The sequence below is a fragment of the Thunnus thynnus genome, chromosome 21, assembly GCF_963924715.1.
Source record: "Thunnus thynnus chromosome 21, fThuThy2.1, whole genome shotgun sequence".
NCBI lineage: Eukaryota > Metazoa > Chordata > Actinopteri > Scombriformes > Scombridae > Thunnus > Thunnus thynnus.
In genome coordinates, this window is record NC_089537.1 from 16,556,845 (window position 1) to 16,583,901 (window position 27,057).

Here is a 27,057-nt window from a genome sequence, read left to right on the forward strand (position 1 = left end):
AGTCAAATGCTAGCTTTATTTAAAAATAAATGGTTTTGCCCAGCCAGATTGTTTAGGGGTTTAAGATGCTGATCCTGGTTTGCTGCATGTTGTCTCTCCTCTCTGTCACACTGTCTCCACAATCACTATCAAATAGAGGCAAAATAATTGTATGTTTGACTAATGAATGAAAAAAATGTGTATACCCTCTACATGTGTATCTGGTTGGATGAAAAGTTATTTGTTGGAAGCATAAATGGAAAGACTAGAAAGGATGTATAACATAAGGGACTGATGGATATATTGACTGATTGCTACCTGTCAGATGATGCTTGCTGCGCAGCTCCTCAAGCTCTTGGCTCAGCTGCCTGATGTGACTGCTCAGGCTCTGTTTCTCTCTGAGGGTGCTCATCACCTTCTCCTCCCCTTTTTGTAACCCTTCCTGAAGTCTCTGTACCTCTCCTTTCTGAACATCCACCTCCCTGCACCTTCTGGCAGCCTCTCGCCTGGCTTCCTTCAGCTCCTCCTCTGACTGCCTGAGGAGCATCACGCGTACCTGCAGCATAAGTAAGGGCCAAGATGAACAGAGAATGAGTGACTGCGTTTTTAATGTGTATACACATGTTGCTTTCGTGGACCTGTTCAGACACAGTATCTTTTATAGATTGTGTCTAGAATGCACTTAACACCTGGAGTGAATATTTATTATTAGATTTTGCTTTCCCACTTATGTTTGCTTTTATCCATGGGGAACTGACTGAAACTTTAAAATAAAATGAAAAAAAACCCCATATATATGTATACTTAGTCTGTTTTGTATGTATAAACAAGTGTCACTGACCACTTGTGAATGTGGCTTGAGCAACCGTACTCCCATATGTATTCTGTGTGTTCACGTATGTATTAAGACTTGTCTACTTGTGATTGGTTCATCCAATATGCCATATTATGTAAATGTTTTTTTAATTGCCCTCTTTGTGTTTCCTTCAAAAACCTTTTATTGTCAACAGCTCTGAACTCAGCCGGAGTATGTATGACTGAACATTCACACAAAGCATTAAACTCTTGTATAATTATGTATATATGCATAATGATCAAGATTAATAATGTGTATATGCATAATGCATGTGACGAATATAGATGTAGCCTTCTATACATGTGTCCTTACATGGCACAAACTCATTATGTGAAATTCCACAGGGAAGATGACTGACTGAACGGACAAGACCTGACAGCGAGAGGAGAATATACTCTGGTTGCCTACATGTGCATGTGTTTGTGAGAGTACACATCTGTGTATGCATATGATCTTGGTAAGCACGATCAAATCACTTGTTTACACACAAATTAATGTGTAAACTCAAATATTCCCACTTCCACCTACGCATACAAGGCTACACGCGTGCACACACACACACACACGCAGGATGTGTCTATGACTGCCAGCAATGTTGGCACTCTGCCAGGCTACAGTCACCACTTTGAGTAATTTGAATATTTAGTGTCCCATTGAGCTCTTAATTGGAGTCAATTTCACCAGCCTTGCCACCGTTTGGTGCTTTAATTAATGGCAAGGCAATTTGTTTCTGCCAGGCAATCACGGGACAGTCACATGAGTGGTGGGTGTGTGATGCTGGTGGAGGTGGAGGTGGTTTGAGTACTCCTCTATGGAAACTTGAATTGAATCTCCAGCTCATGCTCTTGTCCTGTGATGCATACATAAGCAATATTTAAGAACAATGGATGTGCCTGAATGTAAAAGTAGTGGGGGAAAGAGTCAAAATAATATGAGCTGTCACTACATTAAAGGACAGGTCAGCAGATATACATTACTTTCATACCTTTTGGGTGTCCGCCAGCTCAAGCTCTAAGCGTGTAACTTCCTTATTCAGGCGTGTCACTTCTTGTTCCAGCTGGCTGCGATTGGTTTGGAGTGTATGATGGGATGCAACAAGACTTTGCTTCAGACCCACCTTTTCCTGATTTCTATGGGGAGGAGAGCAAGCAGTGACTGTCCGATGGCCTGTCCGAACGGCTGTGTAAGCATACAGCAGTGCATAGTACCAATGAACGCAGTGGAAGAAAAAAGGTCTTCAACACAACAAAATTTAAACAAGGATGACTAAATTAATTATATCAACTAAATTAAAATCAGCAATTGTAATAGATTATGTTAAATTTTGCATGTAACATAAAGTTGCTATGTGCCATTTAGTATGTAGACTGTTAAGAGAATGAAAAAGAGAGTGGGGGGTAGAGGCAGAGGGGAAGGGCATGAGAGGAGAGACAAGGACAAGAACCAGGATCAGCAGAGGAGAATGAGAGTTTTATAGACTCCGTTATTACTGTCTCTCCAGCTCTGACTTCATCTGAAGAATAGCCTTTTCACACTCCGCAAGGCGCTCGACCTGCTCAGTACAGCGCTGAAACACACACACACACACACATACGCACACAGAAAATCCGGGTAGTGGAATGTAGCCTATGCATTACGTGTCAGTGTGAATCTGAACCCATAAACTATGGATTGTGTTACTTTTGAATGTAACTAAAATGTAAACAAATTCCCAAATCTCTCAATATAACTTTACAGTGAATGGAGTCAATTGTTTTAGTACATAATAATCTGAGAATCGAGCAATGTATTATGTGTAGGAAATATACGGCCTTACCTTCTCTAGCTGCTGTCTGTGTTTTAGCAGGCTGAGGTACTCCTCATCAGAATGAGAATGACTCTGTTGATACAGCCTTAGGTCACACTCAAACATCAGTTTCTATAAGTAGAGAGAGCAAATGAAAGGTAAAAGAAGAAAAGGTAGTTTAGTAGTTGGTAAACTTAATAATACTGTAAAAATCCCTTGTTTTTTGGAGGGCTGATTTTTGCACAGTTGATAAAAATATCAGTAGTTCACATTATAAAACAAGAATCCTTCTCAGCAGGAATTCAGTTATAAATCTGTGAAGCCTCTGAAATCAGAAGCAGATCTAAAAACTGTAACAAATATTATTCTCAAAAAGAAAAGTCACAAAATGGTAGATTTGCTATATAATGAATTTAATTTCAACAGATTATATGCATTTTGGTTTACTAATAAATGACAATGACATTGATATGCCATTAAGGAGACACATTGTTATGTATTACACTCATTTGTGTATTGATTTGTTGCAGAGCACAGAGAAATGTGGCCTTGATGTTCCAAGCAAAGATGACAAACTTCAACACAATTAGCATAACATTAACACATGAATCTAGTCTGGGAAACTCCAACAGCCAATAGTACATTAGGATCCTAGCATTGTTCCTTTAATTACAAACAAATTCCAAAAAAAGACAATGTAGCTCATTGCTAAGAATGTTGCCCATGTTCACTGTGCAGAAAAAAAGCTTAATTCATCGTTACCCTCAATCTTGGTCTATTATCTGCTGTCTTTTATAAAGGCAAAATTATGTAACTAATTCAAAAGTAGACATCATCATAGGATTATGTTGGAGTGAAATATTCCCAAGTCAGAATACAAATGGACTAGAACTGAGATAGCAGAGCAAGATACTAAACTCAGGCTACTGTGCAGGTTTCCATTTCTATTTCCATTTTTGCTCAAGTATGAACTGCTATCACTCGTACATTAATTTAATATTCATTTTAAATTTGTAAAAATATTTCACTTTTGAGATTTTCTTGTAAACAGTGATCATAGGATTAGCTGAGCCCAACAGTGGCATGAGGTAGAGAATTAGCAGGACGTGAAGCTCCATAAGAACTCCTAACCTCTTGATAGGCGCCTCACAATCAAAGTCATTAGCCAGTGTAATAAAGGGCCTGAGATACAGCCATTCTTCAACAGCCTAACTCTTTTATAACCAACAGATTAAAGTTGATTGGATTAAAATGACATTCTGCCCGTCTGACCTTGGCGGCAGCAGTTAAGTTCATCCAAATTAAATTTCTCCGTAATAAAGATGATTCATTTGTTGCCTGATGTAGTAAATATAAAACAGAAAGAAAGAGGAGAAAATATTAAGTGACACGCGCCAGTGCACACATGCACCGACGCACACTTGTACACACACATACACACGTGTACAGTGACATGTGCACACAGAGGCATATACCCACTTACACAGTGATGGAGCTGGGAAGCACCTGGGCACACATGAGGGCACACAAAGACACAAATTAACATTAACGTTATATACAAAATCCAAATCTTCTTTGACAGAACTAGGGTGGGGATCCATAAAAACTGCATTCTTAAAAAATACATAACACCGCTGTGAAGACTGTAAAAATATGTGCAACATATGCAGTTTTGAAATGAAAGACTGCCCCCACATCATCTCTCTATGTTACCATGCAGCAGCTTTGTTGATTCCTACACGGAAATGTAAGAAATGTCTGAAAAAATAACCTGAAAAACACCATTTTGAGCAGTTTTAAACTGTGTAGCAACAGGCGTATTCCAAAATCATTAAGTGATCTTTGAAAAAAGGTTGTTCATTACTGCTACAAACAAATTGGCATCTGCACAGAGAGCTACATGATTAACTGTACCATGCCATGTGATGTGTGTACATGTGTGGCCTGACCTGTTGTTTGAGTGTGTCCACCTGCTCCTGCAGGGTACCCATCAGGCTTTTGTAGTGGTCCGCTTTTTGCTGGTTCTCCTTCAGTCGATTCTGATTGGCCTGGAGTTCATCTGTCAACTGGTCAAGAGACTCCTGTGAGCTCTCCCATTGGCCAACTTTTTCATGGTACCGCCGCTCCAGCTCAGCTAGCTCTTCCTTCACTGAATGAGTTGCTAATTGGGACTCTCTTAGCTGCCAATTAAACATAGTGAATAGAGCAATGAAATAATTTTTACACTGCGGCTTCACTCACAGGACTGAAGATATAAAATGTAGAATAGATATAAAGCAAAAATGTTATCATGGTAATAGCATGGTGCTACTATACAGTACAATCTACATGGTATCAAACGTTATCTACCTGTTGCTGTGAATACCGTAGCTCCTCTTCTAAAAGTTCAGCCTTCCCTTGCACCCTATGCACCTTCTCTATTGCTGCTGTGTACTTCTGTTTAAAAGTTGCAACTGTTTCTTTCTGCTCCTGGGTTTGCAAACTGGCCTCTTTCAGCTCCTCTTTGGCTCCTTTCAGCTGCTGATGAAGGAATTCCAGCTCAACTACCTGCTTTTTCAGCTTCTCTTCAGATGCTCCAATCTGAAAGCAAATACAGCCAAATGTAGTATGCATGTAGATGGGAGTAAATCTTTGCTCTATAATTTAGTGGAATTGCTGTAGCCTTAAATTCTCTTAGAGTGGACTTGTGAATAAAAGTACTTGACGTTATGTTTAATCAGGACTCTATGTGCCAAAAAGCAAAGATAAAGAGATAGATACAGTATACAGACATATGGTAAAACTAAAAAAAACAAGTATACCAAGTATACAACATTGCCTAACATGGTGAAACACACAGTGCTGCTCTACAGTAACCTCTGTCATAATGAAAGGGGAACCCAGGAAGTGAAACCGGGCTTAATCCTGGTGTTACACTAGGAATCCTACCGTAGCTCACCTTTCAAGGGGAGAGGTTGAGAAAGTTAAACCCGCTCTAACACTCAGCTTGAGTTCATCCACGTTAATCCCGCTGTAATCTGGATCAGAACATGAGGGTTTACAACTAATGACAGCCAACTAGTTAGATTTCAGTGGTTCACCGCAGCTTGGTTTAACCATGGATTAGCTCGGCCCCATCTAAGAGTAACACTTGCTGGATGGTAGCATGACTGAGTAGAAAACCTGTTCATGCAAAGGAAAGAAAGAGACGCGGAGAGGAGAGGAGAGGAGAGGAAAGGAGAGGAGAGGAGAGGATGGAGGTGCGCCGTAAACTTTAGTTCTCTACTTTCAAAAACTGAACAGCCTGTGTAGGTGTACGACCCTGTGCGTGGAATGTTTAAAACCATTGACTCAGCTCATGTTTAGGCACACTCCATTTTAATAAAGTGTAATGGTGAATGTTTTACCCAAGGTTACCCAAGGTAACACGCACATACACAATATAAAGTGAGGTGTCATATGTCAACTTTACCTATTATAGCCGTATATTATATACTTGCTCCCTCTCTGCCAGTATTTCTTTCCCTTTAATGTATCCACTACCCAACAGTCCACACACTATTAGTGGATTTAGCATTTCTTTCTGTCACTGGATGAAAGGCCTCATAACAAGGCTTAATGGGAACACCATGGCTTTCTTGTGACCATAATCAGGAGCTTGTGCTTTGGGGAATCAAACAACCCTCATTAAATATGATGGAAAACACATCGCTTTGACCCTCATGACCTGATGAACGTCATTTGGCCTGCCGAGTATTCATGGCTGTCACATGACCGCCCTTGGTTGATAATAACTTTATTCTCCTCTTCTTCTTTTTTTTTTTTGAATCTCTCGGTCTATCTTTTCCTCTCTGTATTAATGTTTGGGACCAATTGGATGTGAGAGGTTGACAAACAGAGGGGTCATCCTGTCTTGTTTGGTAATTCAGATGATGTAGACGGGGATATATGTGAGTTGACTGCAAAATAAAGCTTGTCTGCTGTAAACGGGTCAGTTTGTTGTCCCTGGCAGAAGACTGACTATTTGATTGTCTAGTGTGATTTAGATCACACGCATTCAGATGCATTAGTGCCTCTGATTTTGCTTTTTATGTTCACCGGATTAACACAGTAGATTGTTTTACTGTAGGGTCATGGCTCAAATGACTGACAACTGAACGCACAAAAACTTGCCTTCTCTGTGGCTGTGTGCTGCTGATTAAAACTGTCCTTGAGATCCATGACCTCCGACTCTCTATCCTTCAGCCTGCTCTGTTTTTTGGCTGAGCTCAGAGTTGTTCTGCTTCAATCGGCTGTGAAGCAGGACACTTCTGTGGCTCCAGCATTCCGCATCAATCTTGTGAGCCTGTTTCACAGTTTCCCGGTCAGAGTTCAACTGATCTATGGATTTTACTAGAGATTTCACCTGTAGGGGAGGTGGTGATGAGAGGAGAGGAGAGTGTTACCTGTTGCTGACTAATACAGAGCTGATCATGTAGCTGCTGCTGGTCTTTCTCCTCCTGATCTTTAAGACGCTCAGTATCTCTGACTTTTTTGCTTAACTGACAGGCCTCTTCCTTGTGACCTCTGATCTTTTGGTTCAAACGTCTGACCTCACCCTCCAGTGCTATCACCTGAGCAAGATGAGAGAGGGAGAGGAAAAGTGAAAAGGATGGAGATGGAACAACTGAGGAAACTTTATGTAGGTATACAAAGCACACACACATGCACACACACACACAGACAGACAGACAGAAAAGACAGCGAGGGGGCGGCAACAGCCTAAAAGTGAAGGAATCAGGCTTGAGTCAGAGAGTTTCCCAGTTTAGTCTCAGGACCAGATGGGAAAATGTGGGCACAGCAGACATGAATGAGTAACGATTCCCCTTTCCTTAGCTCCAACTTTCGAGGAGCCTTTGAGCAAGGTGCTACGCCTCCCACTGCTCTAATGGAGCTGCTCAGTAGCCAACGGTAGAAGACTGCAGTTGGTTTGGGCACTTCCCTCGGGTGGATGTGGGTGTAAAGCAGGGCATTGTCGGGAAAAAAAAAAACAACAACACAAGGGTGCTCGTTCAGCCTAGCCTCAGCATATGAAAGGAAAAACAAAAAATAGAAAGACAGGTTAAGGACCCTTGTATTACTCCCTAAAAAGCCTGAACACAAATTTAAACCCAAAAAAAAGGAAACAAATTTGTAAAACCCTTATTTCTCATGGAGCATAGTTGGAAGATGTTAAATTGGCAATAAGAAAAGGGAGAGAAATTAAATTAGTTGCACACCATGGCCCTTAACAAGTAACAAGCTTTTATCTGTTGTCTTTGTCCACTCTAACATTCATACAAAATATACAGGTACATTCGATATGTAATAAATTGTACTTTGTTCAGCAGGTACAGTATAAAATCTGTCAAAATTGCAATATTAAAACATGTAAATATGCTCAAATCATACACACACAAACAGAAATACAGACAAATAAGCCCCGCTAAGGACATAAATGAATAAAAATGACAGGAAAAACACAAACAAGCCACCACACCTGTTTCTGTGTCCCTTGATGCTTCTGCTCAGCTGTCTTCATTTCAGCTCTCAACTGCAGAATTAACTGATCTCTGCTTCGTACCTAAACATGCAGAAAATTCCAGTAAATCCTGCATAACTCCAGTAAAATATGTTGGCATTGTGGCCATTATGTTCCTTTATTTAAATATGTAGTGGACAACATTGAGTTTAATTAATTATTAGTTCATTTTCTGTATAGCTTGGACCTTCAAAAGCACACACGCTTACACACACACACACAGAGATATGGACACAGAGAGATGAACCTCGAGGTGTGAGGTGTGGAGTTTCTCATGGCTCAGAGCCAAGTCAGCCTCCAGTCTCTCTTTGGTCTGGTTGAGGTGGACACACTCCCTGCTCCTGTCCTCCATCTGGGCTCTCAGCTCATCCCTCTCCTCACGTATCTTTTCCAAATCCTTCTCTCTACCCAGCAACTGGAAAAATAAACAAGAAAAATAAGCCATTCAAATACTGCTGCAGTATCAGAACACTTCAATACCAACACATACGATGTTGAAAATATACTTTAAATAAGATAATAGGTAGCAAACATATAAAACAATATTGATTATAAGATCACACAACCCTTTCAGCATTATCTAATGTAATATACACAAAATGTTTAATTAAATTGATTCTGATTTTGATTATCATATAAATATTAACTTAAATTAAGAGAATCAGTATGAATTATGAGCATTTAAAAATCAGTCTGAATAGTGAAGTCATTGTCTTTACCTTTTTCTGACAATCAGACTGCTGCGTCTTACTCTCTGTGAGCTCCTTGACTAGTGTGCACATCTTAATCTCCCTCTTCTGAATCTGGAGGACAAAAACATTTCCCTCACAGATTAAGGATGTTACAAGATGCTTCTTTAATTGCAAAACACAGATGCTCTTTTAGATTATATTTTGAAAATGTAATATTATTGTCAAGCCTTATTGTCAACACAAACTGTATCTCAGGAAACTGGGGAACTTAGGTCACTGTTTACAAAACTTGAGATAAAATATTCCAGTCTTGTTATCAGATTTGTTTTTAAGGTAACTGTGGTGGTGGGTGGATGATGATACGTACAGTACAAAGAAACGGTTGTTTATGCTTCTCTTGAGTATACAGTGTGCCTGACAATTGCTTGTGTTTGTCTGTTTCCTTGGTGACCTTCCCTAATTACCCACTTCAGTTCTGCGCCCATGTGTGTGTGCGTGCAAGTCTGCATGTGCTTTCATGTGTGAGTCCTCACAAGTTTGCTGGGGAAATGTTATCGACTTCTTTATCTCTTCTCTTTTGAGTTCATCGAGTCTGTATCTTGTCAAGGTTTTTCTCTGTTTGAGGTCAGTCAAAATGGCCAGGTATCTGCCAGCATGTGTTAAAAAGGTTTCTAATTTATTTCTGGAGTTGTTTTTTTTTGGTCAGCGCTCATGTCTGACTACATTTTTTTTTTAAGATGTTCAGAATTTGCTGTTAGAGGTTGAAAGGAGAACCACGTCACCTGCATATCTGGGCATCTGGATGCAAGAAATGTGACTGTTGTAATATATACAACTTAATTTACTGTATATAGATACTGAATAAAATGGAAATAAGATCACAGCCTTGTCGTACTCCACAATGTGGAAAGAAATAAAACCATTGTACCTTTTGTGTCTAATTTGTGCTGCACATTTATTACTGGTTCATACATTTTATGCAAACCAAGCTACCACTTTCTATTTATATATACAACAGTCCTTCATGCCAAATTGAGTCAAATGCTCACTCTCTTTTTCTCCATCCCTCCCCACCTCCAGTCCGTCCTGCATGATCCAGGGATTGTTTTGACCAGAGTTGAGGGCTCGTTTGTAACTGTCCGAGGGGATTGATGGAGTTAACTTGGCTCTTTGACCTCTCACCTCTGGCTGTCAGCAGCCAGGCTCGCTAAACACACTAAACCTGAGCTACGGCAAGGGGTAGGGAAAAAAAAAAAAAAAAAAACAACACTACATACACACTGCCATGCACATACGGGCGAAATCACAAATGAATGCTCATGTAAAACACACTCATACATAGATGTAGTACCCTGGACAGCTATAATGCAGTATCTATAGACATCAGATAAAATAATACAACACACATTGTGGAAAACAAAACGGATGACCAGATCATTTATTCATGTTACAAATATAAGTCATTCCACTTACCCACAGCAAATACAACACTCACTTCCTGCCAATTTTTAAATCTTAGCTTGATTTATCTTTGAGCCTGTGTGTGTGTGTGTGTGTGTGTGCGTGCGTGTGAATTCCCAATGTGAGCATGTGATAGGCAGAATGGATGTTGATAAACACCGGAGGATGTCGTGTCAAAACAGACAACTTGTCAAAAACGACGCGCTAACTAGGTCAATCACAAAGTTTAAGGAGAAACTTTGGAGTGGAGCTTTGGTTTATGCATGTCTCTATGTGGATGTCTACGTGTGTGTGATAAGCTCCTGAACGAATCTGCGGGAGGGGGACCTCCAATATCGAAGGTATTTTTAAATCAATGAGCTCTTAAGTGTATCTCAGTCTCAATGTGTTCGCATGTACGCATGCACACAACACTCAGCGCAGATAGAATCCCTACTGACAGACAATGACAAGATAAAGAGAGGGAGAAAAAAGGGGGGAGAGGACGACAGGAGGGGGAGAAATAATATTTGAACAGTCGGGGGTGGGGTTGGTGATGGGGGGGTGGGGGGTGGAGGGGGGGTGGGAGAGGGATGAAAGAGAGAAGTGGCAAGGCAAGAAAAGAAATGAGCAATAAGCGAGATCAAGAAAGAAAGCAGGGAGAGAGAAAAATCAGTAAGCTATTCTGATGGTTGTAAAGCATTGTGAGCAGGACCGATGTTTGTCCAAGTCCAACCTTGAAGACTTGAACAACCTTCCACAATACTGCTTACCTTTCACTGTACTGCTCTTTCTGTCTCCTTTCATTCTTGTTTGCTTTCTCACTCCCCCCACCCCCCCACAGCCGCTCTTGTCCATTTCAAATAATATGCAATTTGAATTCTTTTTTCCCAATGCGCTTTACAGAAGAACTATGAGTGCATACTTTTAAACTCAAGTCCCAGTGGGGAAGCTGTAGGCAACACTATGCTGGAGTGTGCGAGGGAAACGTCTGGATTTTTCAACCTGGACCCTATTTTCCCATCATTTTATGTCTAAGTGACTAATGGAAACAACAATTTTTGAAATTTCATGCACTTCAGCTGGCAGCCGCGAAACAGGCTGCAATGTAATCCTTTGGAGCAATTGTGCCCGGTCAATGTATGTCCACTAAAAAGTGCTTGTTTTTGCCATTGACAGGCTCAGATTGTTATTTTAAGTGTCTGGCAACATTATGGAAAGGACCATACACCTAAATAAACAGCTAAATATTCAGCCATGACTTTGAAAATCTTTTAGATAACACTCAGCTATGCTTCCTGTGCTCTAACACACAAACTCTTCCGAGCACTTTTCTCTCTTACTCTCACTCGCGTTTCCACCGTTGTCTTCCTACAACAACTCCACTTTCGCAAGACATCAGAGTGAGACCTCTCCTTGAGCGAGACTCGGTTAGATACAATAACAACAAGACCAGATCAAGCGAAAGGTAAAGAGAAAAAGTTCTGTTTCTCTGAAGGGATCCTTCCATAATGTTGTCAGACACTTATAATGACAACCTGAGCATGTCAGTGGCAAAAACCAGCACTTTTAGTGGACATACATTGACGGGGTGCTATTGCCCCAAAAGGATTACATTGCCCTTTTCATGGCTGCCAGCTGAAGCGCTCTCGCTCAATACTGGACCAATTTCAAAAATTGTTGTCCCCATTAGTCACTTAGACACAAAATGATGGGAAAATAGGGCCCAGGTTGAAAAATCCTTAAGTTTCCCTTTCACAATAAATAAAAAGGTTGGACATCACACACTGAACTAACATTCACTGATTTTTTTGTTTTTTTGTTCATGTTGCATCCTGTAAGCACACAGAATTGAGACACAACAAGCTCTTATGCCACAACTAAATGGAACAAATATCCCAAACATTATATTTACAGTAATTTTTCTCCTCTTTCACACACAATTTGATTTGCTTTAAATAGTTTCCATGAGGATTTAAGTCAATGAGCAGCTCACACTAGCGTATTCAGTATCACAAACACGTGACAAAAAACCCTTTTTGATATGAGAAATGTGACCTCCCCAAACAAAACTAAAGCACAATGACACAGATTTTTGGCTACTGTAATCTCATGATTCTCATGACCATAGTTCAATCTTTTGTGAATAGACAACACAACCAATTGGATCACAAAGGATGCCCTTTTATATCAACCTCTCTCCCCTTTTCTCACACAAAACCCCTCCCTCTGTCTCATTCCATCTTCTACTCCTTCCTGTGTACATTTATGACCTGCACATTTAAAAGAAGAGCCTCCAGAGAACTGTACGTGTGTGTGTGCGTGTGTGTGTGTGTGTGTGTGAGAGAGATTTTTGGTCCTGGGAAGATGAAGCAGATCATCCCAGAAACAAAGCTTCTTGTCATGTTAATGGTTTCACTATACTTTCAAGTCCCTCAATGGGGCGGTTTGGAACAGCGTAACACTTTAACCACATGTTAAAACTACAGCAACATGTGGCCATTTGCCTGACGATGATGTGTGTGAGTCAGTGAGATGGAGAGAACTACTAATAGAGATAGAGAACGAGTAAAAGATGAAAGACACACAGATGAACCAGGAAGGGATTAAAAAGTATTTTGTGCTTAAAAAATATTATTGTTGGTCAAAAAAAGAGGAAACATCTGCTTTTATTTAGTGAATTTCAAATGTTATTTTTGTTTCCTCCACTGCTTTGTCAAGAAAACTACAAATGATAATACAAAAAAAATTATAGACACGTGATTTGATTGGTTTCTAAAATACAACAAAAAACAAAGAATTTAATTAAAATAATGTATATAGCAGCAGTACAGTACACACTACTTTATATTATAACCAAGTAGAATAACAATTGGAATGTACTGTTGTTCATGTAAAATGCAGCCTTTCAGTCTGATCCATCTTTCTCTCCCCTTTTTTTTTCTCTCTACATGTATCTAAGCCTGTGTGGATGCACCAATTTACCACTGATTTGACTAATGTTATTTAGTAGACTCTCACAGAATTAACCTTATGAACAAAAAAAAAAGAAATTCAACCCATGCTCAAAGGTAGCTGAGTGGTCAAGTATTGTCCTGTGGAACCCCCTAGGACTAAAGTCAGACCGCCTCTTCCTCTCCTCTGCTCCCTGTTCCTGTCGACTTCCCAGCAGCTCCAGTGAATAAGCTAGAAATAATAGTGAGTGGGCTACTCATTCTACAAAGAAAAAAGGCAAAAATGATTTCCTATTCTTCTGAGCAAAGAAGTCTAAGTGAAAGGAGGAGAGAGTAAGAGGGAGAGTGAATCAGCAGAGTACATTTCAGATGAAGGAGAGAGTCTTGACAGTATTTGTTCAGCTGTGCTAATGTTAGGACATTTAGAGCAGCGGAGGAAAATACTTAATAGAAAGTCCTCTCAGTTTCACAATATTCAAGTGGGAGTAGGCACATTCACTCTTTCTCACACACACACTACTACAACTGTCCATACAATAATAATATGTGTGTGTGTGTGTGTGTGTGTGTGTGTGGGTGTGTGTGTGTGTGTGTGCATGTGTGAGAGAGAGCTTGTAACAGATCAGAGAAACAGCAGTTTTGGTGTATAAAGCAGGGCCAGATGTGGAGCAGAAACCGGATCCCTGGACGGAGTGTAATGGTCCATCCGCTGACTTAACCGATCCAAACATGAAGGACACATGCAGACTCTCTCGTACAAATACACCACACATATGCACAAAGAAATACAGTACAACTGAGTAGCATGCAGTGTAGTGTTCATCCACACCAAAAACATGAAGGAAAAACACACCTGGGTGCACACAAACATGGGTGCAAACACACATTTGACCATCTTACACAGTTGATAATGGCTTGTCTTGAAGGAGTGAAATCCCAATTCAACAGTTTGGTTATATCCTGCTGGATGGCAACTAAATTCACGTTCACTCCTTGAGAGTGAATGACAAGAGGTTAAAATATGCTCTAAAATTTTGAATCAAAACGTGTTATTTTAGCAAAGGCCACTCACTTTCATATAACATGAGCTACAGACCATGTAGTCTATAACTGGGTGACTGTTGTAACAATAGCCTCAGTGATAGCCAACAAAATCCTGACCTTAACCCTAACCAGAAAAATATTCTGAAAATGAATATTGTCAGTGAAGAGGTTTGCCAGTGAAAAGGACTGAACCTCGTGGGCTGCTTCTTTTTTTTTTTGATAAATCCAAGCCCTTGAAATTCACCAATAGCTTTGTGAAAAGTATCTTTCCAACCTGGTTAATTGAAGGTTAAATACAAACCACTAACATATGCTTTTGGCATACTGTATCACAAAAAGGGCAGAGCATAAAAAGGTCTAAAAAGCATTGCAGCATGTGATTTTTTTTAGTTTTACTGTAGCCCTAGCAGGGGGGGAAAAAATCCCATTTTAGCAGAATAATCCCAAATTTTCTGTCTGTCTTTGTCAAAAGTGTGTGTTTTTAATAAGGCTCTAAATATCAGAACATCCCATTACCCATTATCTAAAACCTTATTATCAGCACTATTGTAGAAATAGACAATGCCTGTCACAGAGAATATTACATTTGAAAATTGAACATTTAAATGAATCCCTCACCTGTGCGATCCCTCTTATCAGTCCCATTGTGGGAAAAGACAATGCATTACATTAAAGTGAATATTATATTTCATCTCCATCCTGTAGAAATTGCGTATTTTTAGTTTAACCATTTTTTTTCTCTTGGCATTGTCCACTTTATGTAGAAAATGTTTTGTGACCTTGTGAGGCAGCGAACTCGCTGATAACGCTGGTATCAAGTGTCAACAATACATGGCCGACAACAGGGAAGTCAAATGCGCTTGTCTCAGTTAAATTATTGCAATAAAGTGGTTATGTATTTAATATGTGAATGAAGGTCTTGAGTAAGAAAGCAATTACCTTCTTTTCAGTGGTGCGACGTGCATTAGTTAATTCCTGCTGCAGACGCTCCACCTCTTTGTTGGCATGGTGGAACCGGTCCTGAATCTGCTGCCTCTGCTGCCTCTCCACGTTCAGACTGGCTTCAGCCTGATCCAGGGTCTCACTTATGTCACTCACCATGTACTCACTAGTCTGTAACTGAGGGGTGTGCAGAAATAGATAAAGAGGGGGGTAGAGATGAAGAATAAGTTCAGTATGTGTGGTTGTCTATGGTTTGAACCTACTCCAAAGGCTGAGAGAGGGGCAGGCAGGCACACAGACAGCTGTAGAGACTGATGCCAAGGAAGAGAGGCACAGAAGAAGAATGGGTGAACCGTTACAGCTACAACAAGAAGGAGATGAGAGTATAATTTAGGGATGTTTGCCTCTTCTCTGTCTCCATGGCACTGAAAAGGAACATCATAAAGGCATTGTGCCAGTCTGGGGAACCTTACAGTTACTGCTTTGACTCAGGAGCAATAAAACTGCAAGTCTACAAATCATAAAGTTGTAGGGCACTAACTTTAGACTACTGTAGTGCTTCTTAAACCTTGGGGCAAGGCTCGTGAGTTGCTGTCTTTTTTTTCTACTGGCTCCCCATCAGACAAGAGAAACAATATGCTTTGATTAACACGGGTCCTTGGAAAACACCATATTTCCTTAATGTTACCTTCCCTCTCTAGATGTTTAGCTAGGCTACTACATTTTCCCTGTCCAATGAAATCATGCTTCAAAGCCTATGTATACACAACCCTGGAAAGGCAAACAGATCCAAGTACATTTTCAAATGGATACCAGTGTAAGCTATTTAAAATATCGATGTGTCAGTGATAATACTTAGGAGGTGAAAGTATATGTAAATGCTTGTGTCTATTATCATTCAGTGCATCTTGTCAGCACTATATGTGACCTGTTTGGTCCTGTGCATCACCTACTAAATCAATCCTTCCAATATAAATTTCTTGTACAGGCAAATTAATTTGGATTCTGATATAAACAAGCTTTTTATTGGGAAAAGGAAAAGACAAATTTGAGTCGGACTCAAATCCCTGACAGTGCAAGTATGCAAAGTCAGCCCCAGTGCATCAAGATATGAGGGAATACAATCTTAAAATGATCACATTTAAACTGCTGCCGTGTCCCAAATACATCACTAATGTCAATTAAGTAACAGGGAAATTAAGTTAGTGTTAGAAAAGTAAGAGCACAAAGTCGGCACATGAGAAAGTGTTTCGAATGTTCCCTCGTCAAGTAACATGCTTTTATGTTGAATGTACTTCATTTAGTTGCCTGGCAAGCACTCGCATCACTAAAACACTAGTAGCAGATGAATGACTCGGTTTGGTCAAGGACACAGTAAATGGGTTAATTTAAACCTAAAACACATCACTGCCACGCGCCGCTCTGATATACCTAGAGGGGCGAGAGGAGGAGGAGGAGGAGGAGGAGAAGGAGAGAGAAAGAAATACAGTCGAAGTGAGACAGAGAGAGGGACAGAATCACAAGAAAGAGAGAGAAAGGACAACGAGCAAAACCTAAAGGCCATACCATTCATCATGCGTATGACTCTTTAATGTTCCCATTCATTACCATTGGTTCTCATTGGGGGCGAGAGTGAGACTGGACAAGGGAGATGAGAGAGAAAAAGAAAGACAAGAAAAAAAAATAAAGATGGAAAGCAAGAAAGAATGATCTGAAGAAAAATAACCAATGAACAAAAGAGAAACAGAACAAGATTTAACCCCCCTCCTCCACTCTTAGTCCCTCTCTTGGCTAAGTGATATTCATAAGAACATGGTTCTTTATTGTACAACGAGCCAACCCTCTGTGGAGGTAAAATGGTGGCGATGAGTTATTAAATATGGAGAGAGGTTGAGAGAGGAAAGGCAGAGGAGGAGGGGAAGAAAGACGGATGATTAACTGTGAAGGAAGTAAAAAATGAGGAGAATTCCCCGATGTACCTGACTGGATTTGATTTAGAGAAGGTTGCCCAATTCTGTTCCTTATTTAAGAAGAGCTTACCTCCTGTGTGTGTTTGTGTCACCTACTTTGCTCTGCAGTACAGCCAGGCTGTCTTCGAGCTGTGTGTTGTCTTGGACCAGCTGTTGTGTGTGTTTCTCCTTCATAGCCAAGGTTCTCTTCAGAGAGTCCTGTGTGGCTTGCAAACCAACCACATCCTGGTCCAGGTGCCTCACATGCTCCTCTCTTTCTTTCATCTGGCATGTGCCGCACACACACACACACACACACATAGCAGAACATTGTGTACAGTATGTGCACATATACAGTTAAGGCACAAATTAGTATACACTACATTATTTTCATTCCTTTCCTGGTCTTTAATAATACTACAGCCTGTAGATTTTACCTCCCTTGTGTCTATGCAAACACCAAAAGGTTAAATAAAAGTAGTATGCTTGGATGCATCTTTTCACCTTATTATTAATTTCATGCCTCAGATTACGCTAAGTAGAGCTAGTACTTCCACTGAATCTGAACAATTGTCAAAATATCAAATGAAATAAAGTATGTTTACTTCATAGATTTCACATTTTGCTTACAATTTCATGACTGTAGCTCAAATAGGAGAAATTCATATCGTTTTTTTGTACAATGGCCACTATGGTTGCCCCCTACAGAGCCCCTCAAATTGTTTTTTTTAAAAGGGGACATGTCAGGATTTTTGTGATTTTGTTATTTTTTATACTGTTATCATGTCAGATGCCTATGTTAGACATGGTTAAAGTTCTAAAACTTGAGGTGAACATACATGAAAATGTATGAAAGTCAAAAGCCCAGGCTTCAGCCTTCTCTGAACACTTCGTTTGCAATGTTACCTCTACTTCCTCCTCATGATTATGTCAGATTGTCCACACATGGTCACAAGCGGCCGTCTGTTCCATAGTCTTTGTGGCTAAGGTTGTTATATGGGTTGTTCACATTATCCACTCGCATTTTGGACTAGATTCAGGCTTGAACATGTACAGATGTATTTGAGAAGTTTGCATTTCATGTAAAGAACGAGAAAAATACTGAAATTCTACTCCTACTGTTTGTTTACGCGTTATTTTTTTTTCCTACCCACATTCTGTGAAGACCTGCCCCTTCTCTGCCTCTGATTGGCTCTGACTCTGATATTTTTGCCCTAACCCTAACCCCTGGGACACATCGGATGCGTGAGCAGCGCGTGTGCGTCGCGGAACCTCTTGCTTTTCACTTCGGTGCTGCTGCGTCGCTTCATCTAGAGATTCGAAATCTCGCCAGTGTGTCCCAGGCGTAACCATCTCATTCCCCATGCCTAAACCTAACCAACCTAACAAACCTAACCAAAGAAGGCAAAAAGCACTAGCCAATCAGAGGCAGAGTAGGGCGGGTCTTCGCAGAATGCAGGTAGGAAAAAAAATAAGGCTTTGTTTACGTAGCCTCCAGAACTGCCTGAAGTCTGCAGAGATGCAGCTGGCCAATCAGAACAGAGTGGGCTGACTGGGAGGGGGGTCTTAAAGAGACAGGAGCTAAAGCGACCTGTTTCAGACAGAGGCTAAATTGAAGGGCTAGGTAAAGGGCGACTATAAGATAAATAAAGAGTTTTTTGAACTGTAAATCATGCAAAGGTATTCAAGTAGAGCCCCAGATGAAATATATAGACCTGGAAATGTGCATGATACGTCTCCTTTAATTTTTTCTTGTTTTCTTGCAATCCATTGGGTGTGTACAAGAAAATATGCTTGTGCCAAAGATCTTGTGAAAGACGGTCTCTTGTGTGCACCAGATCTCAATAGTCTGTCCAATAATATTGGCAGATGTACCAAAGATACAGTAATTTAAAGTGGAAAAACCTCAACATGTTTTATCATGCGTATTAGGTCTCTGGCATTTCGTCTGGAAAAAGTATCTTTTAGTCTAACTCTCATGGTGTCTGTTTAAAACTGACACACCCAAACGCTTATCGTAAACCTCCAAAATGGAAATTGTAACTCACAATCTATGCATGTATGCAGAACCATGGAAAAAAAGCACATGACTATTATCTATAAATAGTTGAAACTAAAACAGAATAACTGTTGTTGTGTGTTACTGTAAATAAATTGTGCTTGATTAATTATTGGGGGAAAGAGACTAATTATTTCTAAGGAAGCAGACAGTGGATGAACTCCTCACCCCATGCATGAATGTGAGTGTGTGTGGGCCTGTGGTTCAGAACCCCTTGCCAAATCAAAGCCCCTATTCATTAGCACTGTGTTAAATGAGCCCTGTGTTAGATTAGTAAGGAGACTCCGCAGACAGTCAACACACACATGTAAACACACACTCACAATCACATTTACATACCCACACACATACACACTTTTATATGCACATGCATGCGCAAGTACCCACGCCGTTACACATTTTTGTCAGACTAGATGATTTAAGATATAACCACATGCGATATACACTCAAACACACACACATAGAGGGTTCCTAAAGTGCAGTATTCTTCTTAACTGCTGATAATCTCTTAAACTCTCTCGCTGTCTCCTCTAACAGCAGACTGTGGTTCTGGACATGTGCCTTGGTACTGACACAGGCCTCCTCTGCCTCTTTTAGAAAGCTCTCCAGACAATCCAGTATATATATCATCCAACGTATTGTAACAGTGAGCTAAAGGTGGTCTTTTATGGAGTTAACTCATCCACATCATGGCTAATAGATGGTAACAATTATAAGCAATAGGGCCGTATTACAAGAGTGAATTAAAATTACTCTTTTATCTGGATATTCCACCACTTTTAGTGTCACTATTGGGAAATAAAATAAGTTTTACAAAACTGAGACAATAATGTGTGGATTTCAGTGCTAAAGCCAAGTAGACTGCAAAAGCGCAGTTAAATGTATTAGAAAAGTGGGCAAAAGTTCGTCTTCTTTATGCTAACCCATCTATAGTGCAAGAGGGATTTCAGATGAAAAACGATTATGAAGCAAAAGAGCACATTTGCTACACATTTTAAATATCATAATCATCAATGTTTAACTACATTAAAGAAATTACATCTTACTAAAATTCAGCTACTGCAACTGTTTTTACTGTACTTACTTTTGACTGCAGTTCATTCCATTAGACCAAAAACAGGAAATCATATGCAGTATATCCAAATATTATATCCAAAACCTTGATTGCCACCATCATATCATTGTATTGCCAACCCATATCATTATGTTTGTTTAAAAGTGTGCAAAGCATATAATTGAGGATGCGCATTAAACAAAATAAGCTTAAGTCTAAGGTACTTGCAGGATTGAAAAACTCTGAGCTCAGTGACTGCAAATGCTCACAAGAAAGCAGGACGACTCTGTGAAAACCAAACCTTCTCATGCAAGATGACCTCTAAGTTAACTTTGCATATTAAAACCCTGGCATTATTTACCTGATTGCTACAACATTTACAGGAACACAGTTTGATAAACCCTGTATGCATTGTTTTGTGCGCAACACATCCAAAAAAAATGACATGATTGTTTCTCTTTTCTCTTTTCATGTTTACATAAAGCCCAAGTGTCATAAAACATGTTGTTTTGAGGTTTGTGCAATATATTGTGACTGTGCCTAGTGTGTAGCACTCTCCGGCTATTTTGTTTGTCATATTTGTCAAGTTATTTCTACAAAGAATGAAGGCGTAACTGAAACGTTAACAATTCAATCAATTCACATTCACACAGGGCTACTAATAATTATGCACATGACAGTGAAAATGAAAAACACTCAGGAAAACAGCATCATATCATGTTTTTTATTCACTGGTACGCAATTGGCTATTTCATTGTTACAGTATATTCTGTGTCCTGGTTTAATGAGATAATCCAACTTCCTCTTGAGATTTACTGAAATAGTGTGTAGTAAATATGCTGCTTGTAGACTAGGGACCAGAGTCAAAGAACATATCAGAGTATTTCAAATAAACACGTGCCGTTAAGCAGGTCTAATGCTTTAAGAATGTACTATACCATATATGGATTTAAGTTAAGGTGTCGTATCAGGATTGGTACATTAACTAGGTCAGTAAGCTCATGATAGATTTGAACTATGTATTAACTATGTATAAGAGTAAATGGAGAGAAAATATTAAATAAATATACTGATTGTTCTGTGTCATCTTAGTTAAAATGATGTGCTGTAGCTAAGCTAACTAATGCGAGCAAGTGCATAAGACAGTTAATGTTTCAATAGCTGATGCAGCAGTGTGTGCTCCCCCCCCCCCCCCCCCCCCCCACCTCCCACCCAGGACAAAAGTAACTGCAAAGTAAAGTGACTAATAAAATAGGGACTTTTTTTTCAAGATTTTTCAGACTGTCTGTCCGTGTCAGCTAGTGATTCACAGTGTGTTGCTTTTTTCTCCCGTGGAAAGTTAAATGTCTTGAGTTTTATTAGCAATGTGATATTTATGGTCTTAAAAGTTTCTAAATCATCATTGAAATGATCACTTACTAAAGTATGTTCAGATCATAAAAGTCACATTATTATTAGAGAAAACAAAAACGGTTGCATTGCTTAATATTCTTTTTAAATAATCTGTATACCCAGTTTATTAACATTTTCATAATTGCACCCACTATAGGTCCTGTCTGATCTATCCACCAGGCAGCTAGTTAAAGAGCCCAATGTCTGTCAAAATCCCTGCTATAGTCCAAGGTCTTTATGGCGCTGACTTTGAGAACTCCATAATATTGTTACATAATTAATACATTACGGCGATTTTTCTCATCTCCAAATCTGCCACCATCAGAGATGATTAAAGTTCCCATGTGGTCTGTGTGAAGTCTTAATTCTCCAGTGGGGGAGTATAGGACCTTGGCTGGAAGTCCGGAAGAAAGAATATCAGATTTGTGATTTTATTTCAAATAAGTGCTTAAGCCTTGGACTTTCATATTAGTAGAGCCCCTATTGAGAGAGAGACCTCAATCTGATCAAGTCTCATTACTTTAGCAATCAAAGTTTCGCCCCTGGGGTCCTGCCCTCCGCCTCCTTCTACTTCTCCTCCTCCCGTCTCCTTCCCTTTTTTCTCTCTCCTCCTAGCCATCATATGTTTTTGCCAACAAGGTGAAAGGGAGAGCGGCTTGCACAAATCCTTGATTGGCCAAAGTCTATCCTCCATCTAGGATTACGAATAGAAATGGAACGTTTGAGGACAAAGGAAGGAGGGATGAGATGGGAAGAGACAGAGAGAAAAAAAAGAGAGAGATTGAGTGTGAGAGAGAGATGTGAGTTGCAGAGTTATGGGCACAGAGAGAGAGAGAGAGAGAGAGAGAGAGAGGGTGGCTAATATAATTGAATTAAAAAGATGGAGCGGGGCCATTTCTAAGCAGGTGGGAGTGTGGAGTGAGAAAGAGCAGGCGAGATATTAACTTCTAATAAAAGAGAGATTAGAAAGTGGCTAGGAGGACTGCTCTGTCTTTACCTGTGGGAGTGACGGCCCCCACATAACCTTTCACTGCAATATGCACACTGATATTGGCCACCATATTCTGAGAATACCACACAAAGACAGACAAGTATACAGTATACAAGCATTCATGCACACACCTGTGTCTCTGTGGTTCTTATATATATAGATAGATAGATAGATGGATAGATAGATAGATAGATAGATAGATAGATTGATCAATATATATATATATATATATATATATATATATATATATACACACACACACACACACACATGCATGAATAGTTGACATTTGGGGAGAGACCCAAGCGCACACACAGTCATGAGCACAGTCTGACAGTAATGCATTATCAGCTCTCATTCAATGATCAAACAGGCGGCAGCCATCAGATAATGAAGACGCAGCTCTTTGGGAAGCTGCTGCTATTCAGACAATTAATTAACTAATTGGTCTAACGAGCTCGTTAATGCCACGCTTTTTTGGCAGCTGGTGTGAATACATTAACAAGGCTAATTCAATTAAACAGGTGCAGATTTCACAGCTGCCTCTTTCACAGGCACACACACACACACACACACAAATCCTACAGGTGTTGTGTACATGTTCGCTCCATTTGACTCTGATGTCTTTCTCAGCGAAACCTTGGCATTTGATCAAAAGCATAATGATATGCAGATCAAGTAGTGTGTACTTGTGTGTTTTTGTGTGGATGTGTGTGTGCGTGTGTGTTTCTGTGTCGGTGCTTGTGCCTCAACGGGCTGGTGTGCCTTTGAATCAAAAGTACAGCTCAATAAACTCCAGCAGCATTGGTAATCTGTATAATTGAAAGGGTATAAAATAAGTGGGTGGAAAACTGATTGAAGCGCTATAGAGCATTGTTAAATTAGCTGACAGGATCCCAGGGGTCAACCAGTAATGTTAGCCAAAGCTTCACAAGGCAATACATTTTTTTTAATTTGATAGCTTTTCAGTACTATACTGTACAATGTCTACTTGTGTGTTTGACAAAAACTCACTGGATCCAAAAGCATCTGTGTATTTCTGCTAACTCACCCGCTGTCTCACTCCGTTCAGTTCTTCAGTTAGTTGTTTAACACTCATCTCTTTCTCCTCCATCCGTCTCTCAAATAAGGTGCTGAGTTCGCGCCGCAAAGACGTCATTTTGGCCTCGGCCTGCAACAGAGCCAAGGGTTCTTATCATTCACTGTTGTTTCTGTCGGCTCACTTCTAGTTTTGCTTGAATATTTTACAGTGGAAGAAATGTCTTCTCTCAAATTGAATGATTGAGTGAAGAATCAGTTATGAGCAATGCTGCATGGGATTGTCCTCATAAGAAAATAAAATCAGAATACCATTTCAAAAAATAGTGACAGACATAAAAAAAGGACTGACTAGCTCTGCATACACACGATAAACAACACATACTCTCCCTACACATCAGGATGGACGGTATGCTTCTACACACAAGCATACATTTTTCTTTAGGCTTAAAATGTTCATATATAAATCTATACAAACATAGAGTGGGATGTTTTGATAACACAGGGCATGTCTGATGCGTGATCATTGTGTGGTCTTTGTGTGAAAGTGTATGTGAATGGTGATTTGGTGGGTTTGGTTTGGTTTGTCATGGCAGCAGCTACTGTAGCAGCTCCCTCATAGGCTGACTAAAGCGCTGAGGTCGGTGCTTAGCTAAACTCCCATGGAGATGATACCACTGATTAATTTCCTCCATCTTCATCGCCCCCACCCCTCCCCCATCCATAGGTCCATCCGCCTTCTTTCCCTCCCCCCAGCCCCTTCAGCTACTGCTGAAAATTAAATCAGTTCCTTTTTTTAATTTCCAGATAACCACAGTTCATTTTTCCCCGAGTGTCATATAGCCATGACATGGCGTAGCAGCCTATATATTAGGGATGGCTGAGGTGAGTTATTGTTATTGTTATCTTTTTTCCATTTACTGCCTGTGTGTCCTACTGTATACTATGCATGGCTAAATCATTACCTGCACATGTGGTACAAAATATCAAATAACACCATTAGTAATTTGCAGTGAAATTTCCTATCTTGACAGTTAGACATGCTCATGTTGCTGTATTTAACAGCAGACAAACAGAACCAAAAGTCTAAGTTGAACCGTAGCATGATTATTGCCTGTGGTGTTTTGTGTAGTGTTTGTTTCCTGCTAGTTAATAATGATGTCTGTGTTTGAGTGTACACTATAATATGTGTTTGTGTGTACATGTTGGTCAGGGAAAAGGGGAAGAGAGGTGAATGTATGCTGATGTAGTGTGTTTTTTCAGTGATATAGATATTTGCCACTGTGCTCTACTGCTTAGAGACTGATGTTAAAGAGATAACTGACACACAGTAGAATTACACAAGCAAAACACAACTGTCCCATTCTAACAAAAGAGGTTTTTGATTCGCATGGGCGATTCTCTCTTGCCCTCACACTAAAAACTGTAGGCAACCATATCTATAGTTTGAACAATATATATACGTGTAATATTGTGTGTGTATATTCTATGTGCAAATACTCAACCATTAACGTGTGAACACATATGTGGACACAAACACACACAGACAGACCCACACCACTAGTGTCATCACTCAATGTCCCAGCTGCAAATGAAATCTCATTCTCTCTAACAGTCTGAGTAGCCCACGCTGAAATATCTATCTCCCTCCTGCCTCCCTACCCCCCATTCTTATTCTGGATTTTTACTAAATCACATTTTTGCTCCACTGCACACCCTTTAAATATACTTATCAAAAACAAAAGCTGACCAGAAACCATCACACTGAGTGCTCATTTGTTTTTTAGTTAGTGTAATCAAAAATGTACTCATCCCTGAAGAAGTTAACACTTTGCTATTCTACCACTAGGCATTGTCCTGTATCCAGACGTGTAACAACTGCTCTTAGGTTTTAGCTTTTTCCTCCCTAGCATTGTTGTGCCTTCCTATCATCATATTACTCCACATCACCTGCTTGCATAGCCTGGAACCTCGCCCAAGAAACTGGGGAAGCGGGAAGTGATTTGGAAAAATGAGGGCAATAAAAAAAAAAAACACAGGGATGAATGGAGAGATGTGATATAAGGTAATATGCTAACCCAATCAGCAGGCTGCTGTTTGCCGACAGTATAATCAACATATCGGCCTAATGTCATTACAGCTATATGAGAAATAATATTGCGTGAAATGATATTGCGCGGCGCGTGCACGCCTGTGTGCTGCACACATGAGCGAGCTTACACGTCCAGATGTATGTATCCCCTACCACTTTCCTGGCACAGACAGAACTGCATGCACACACTGCAAAAAATATGCAAATAAACAACAAACATATTATTCTATAAGGACCTTCAGTTTTGCTTTCCCTATAATGTTAAAAAAAAGGCTCACCTTAAGTTGAAAAGGTTGTTCAAGATGATTCAGATTTAGATTAAAAAGTGGTATTATTTCACCCCACTGACACCGTTTTAAGATTTTTAGAACTAAAACCAGATTTACATGGTTATTGGTTAGATCGATTACAATCGACATTTTTCACTGTGCATGCACACACACACAGATACATCTGCATATTCACACGCACAGACTGCCCAATGGCTCTGACACAAGAGGATATTAGTTAGTGTGTGGCTTCCATATCCTGAATGCATAAGGCCGCTGATGGCCTCTATTGATGGACACTGGCGTGAAGCCATCACTCAAGTTATGGAGCTTTAATTGGAGACAGCATAAAACGATAAACCAAGAAACATGCATGGCTGAACAGCCCAATGTAAACCATTAATCATAGCGCAGGCAAAGACAAGTGGCCACCACATACACACATGCACACACACACACAGACATATGCACACACATAAGAGGGTGCACACAGCTGCAGTAGCACACACACGCTGCCCTTGCACCACACACCTTGCATTTGTGCGCATTTGCACACACACACCGAGCGTGGCAGAGACAAGTGTCCCAGTCACATATTCTCATGATAGATGACCCATTTAACTTTGATTTCTGAAAGAAATGAGCTCACCAGGGATACAGAGTTACCACACACACACACACACACACTTACTCACCCATTTATAATACACATAGATACGATACATAGGCTACATACATGAACTCACAGTGTACATTTAGTTAATATGTAAATAACAGCTTGCATTATCTTGTAGAGACACATTTTCATGCCCCCTCTCTGTTTCTCTCTACCTGTCTCTCCCTCTTGTACAAGCACACACACACACACACACACACACACATACAAAAAATGCCACTTATTTGCATGAGAAGGGTTATAATATCAGGATGATTTGTGATGTAAGCTATCACAAGTGAAGTAATTCATCAGTAGCTGTGTCT

The 27,057-nt window shown here is 40.0% G+C and overlaps 1 protein-coding gene across 3 annotated transcripts in view; it reads right to left on the reverse strand.

Annotated features, from left to right (window-relative positions):
• LOC137173222 (restin homolog) overlaps positions 1 to 27,057 on the reverse strand; it is a 97,225-nt gene that overhangs the window by 30,547 nt on the left and 39,621 nt on the right. For 2 of the 3 annotated variants that reach the window (XM_067577952.1, XM_067577951.1), the window contains 13 exons: positions 23,729 to 23,848; positions 17,299 to 17,466; positions 15,230 to 15,409; positions 8,880 to 8,963; positions 8,408 to 8,575; positions 8,119 to 8,202; positions 7,046 to 7,213; positions 4,971 to 5,201; positions 4,571 to 4,801; positions 2,652 to 2,753; positions 2,326 to 2,402; positions 1,821 to 1,965; positions 298 to 535 (listed from right to left, as the gene is read on the reverse strand). In XM_067577952.1, coding sequence (XP_067434053.1) covers positions 298 to 535; positions 1,821 to 1,965; positions 2,326 to 2,402; positions 2,652 to 2,753; positions 4,571 to 4,801; positions 4,971 to 5,201; positions 7,046 to 7,213; positions 8,119 to 8,202; positions 8,408 to 8,575; positions 8,880 to 8,963; positions 15,230 to 15,409; positions 17,299 to 17,466; positions 23,729 to 23,848 — 1,996 coding nt within the window. The remainder of the gene's footprint in view (positions 1 to 297; positions 536 to 1,820; positions 1,966 to 2,325; positions 2,403 to 2,651; positions 2,754 to 4,570; positions 4,802 to 4,970; positions 5,202 to 7,045; positions 7,214 to 8,118; positions 8,203 to 8,407; positions 8,576 to 8,879; positions 8,964 to 15,229; positions 15,410 to 17,298; positions 17,467 to 23,728; positions 23,849 to 27,057) is intronic. The other variant, XM_067577953.1, reaches the window with a different exon arrangement.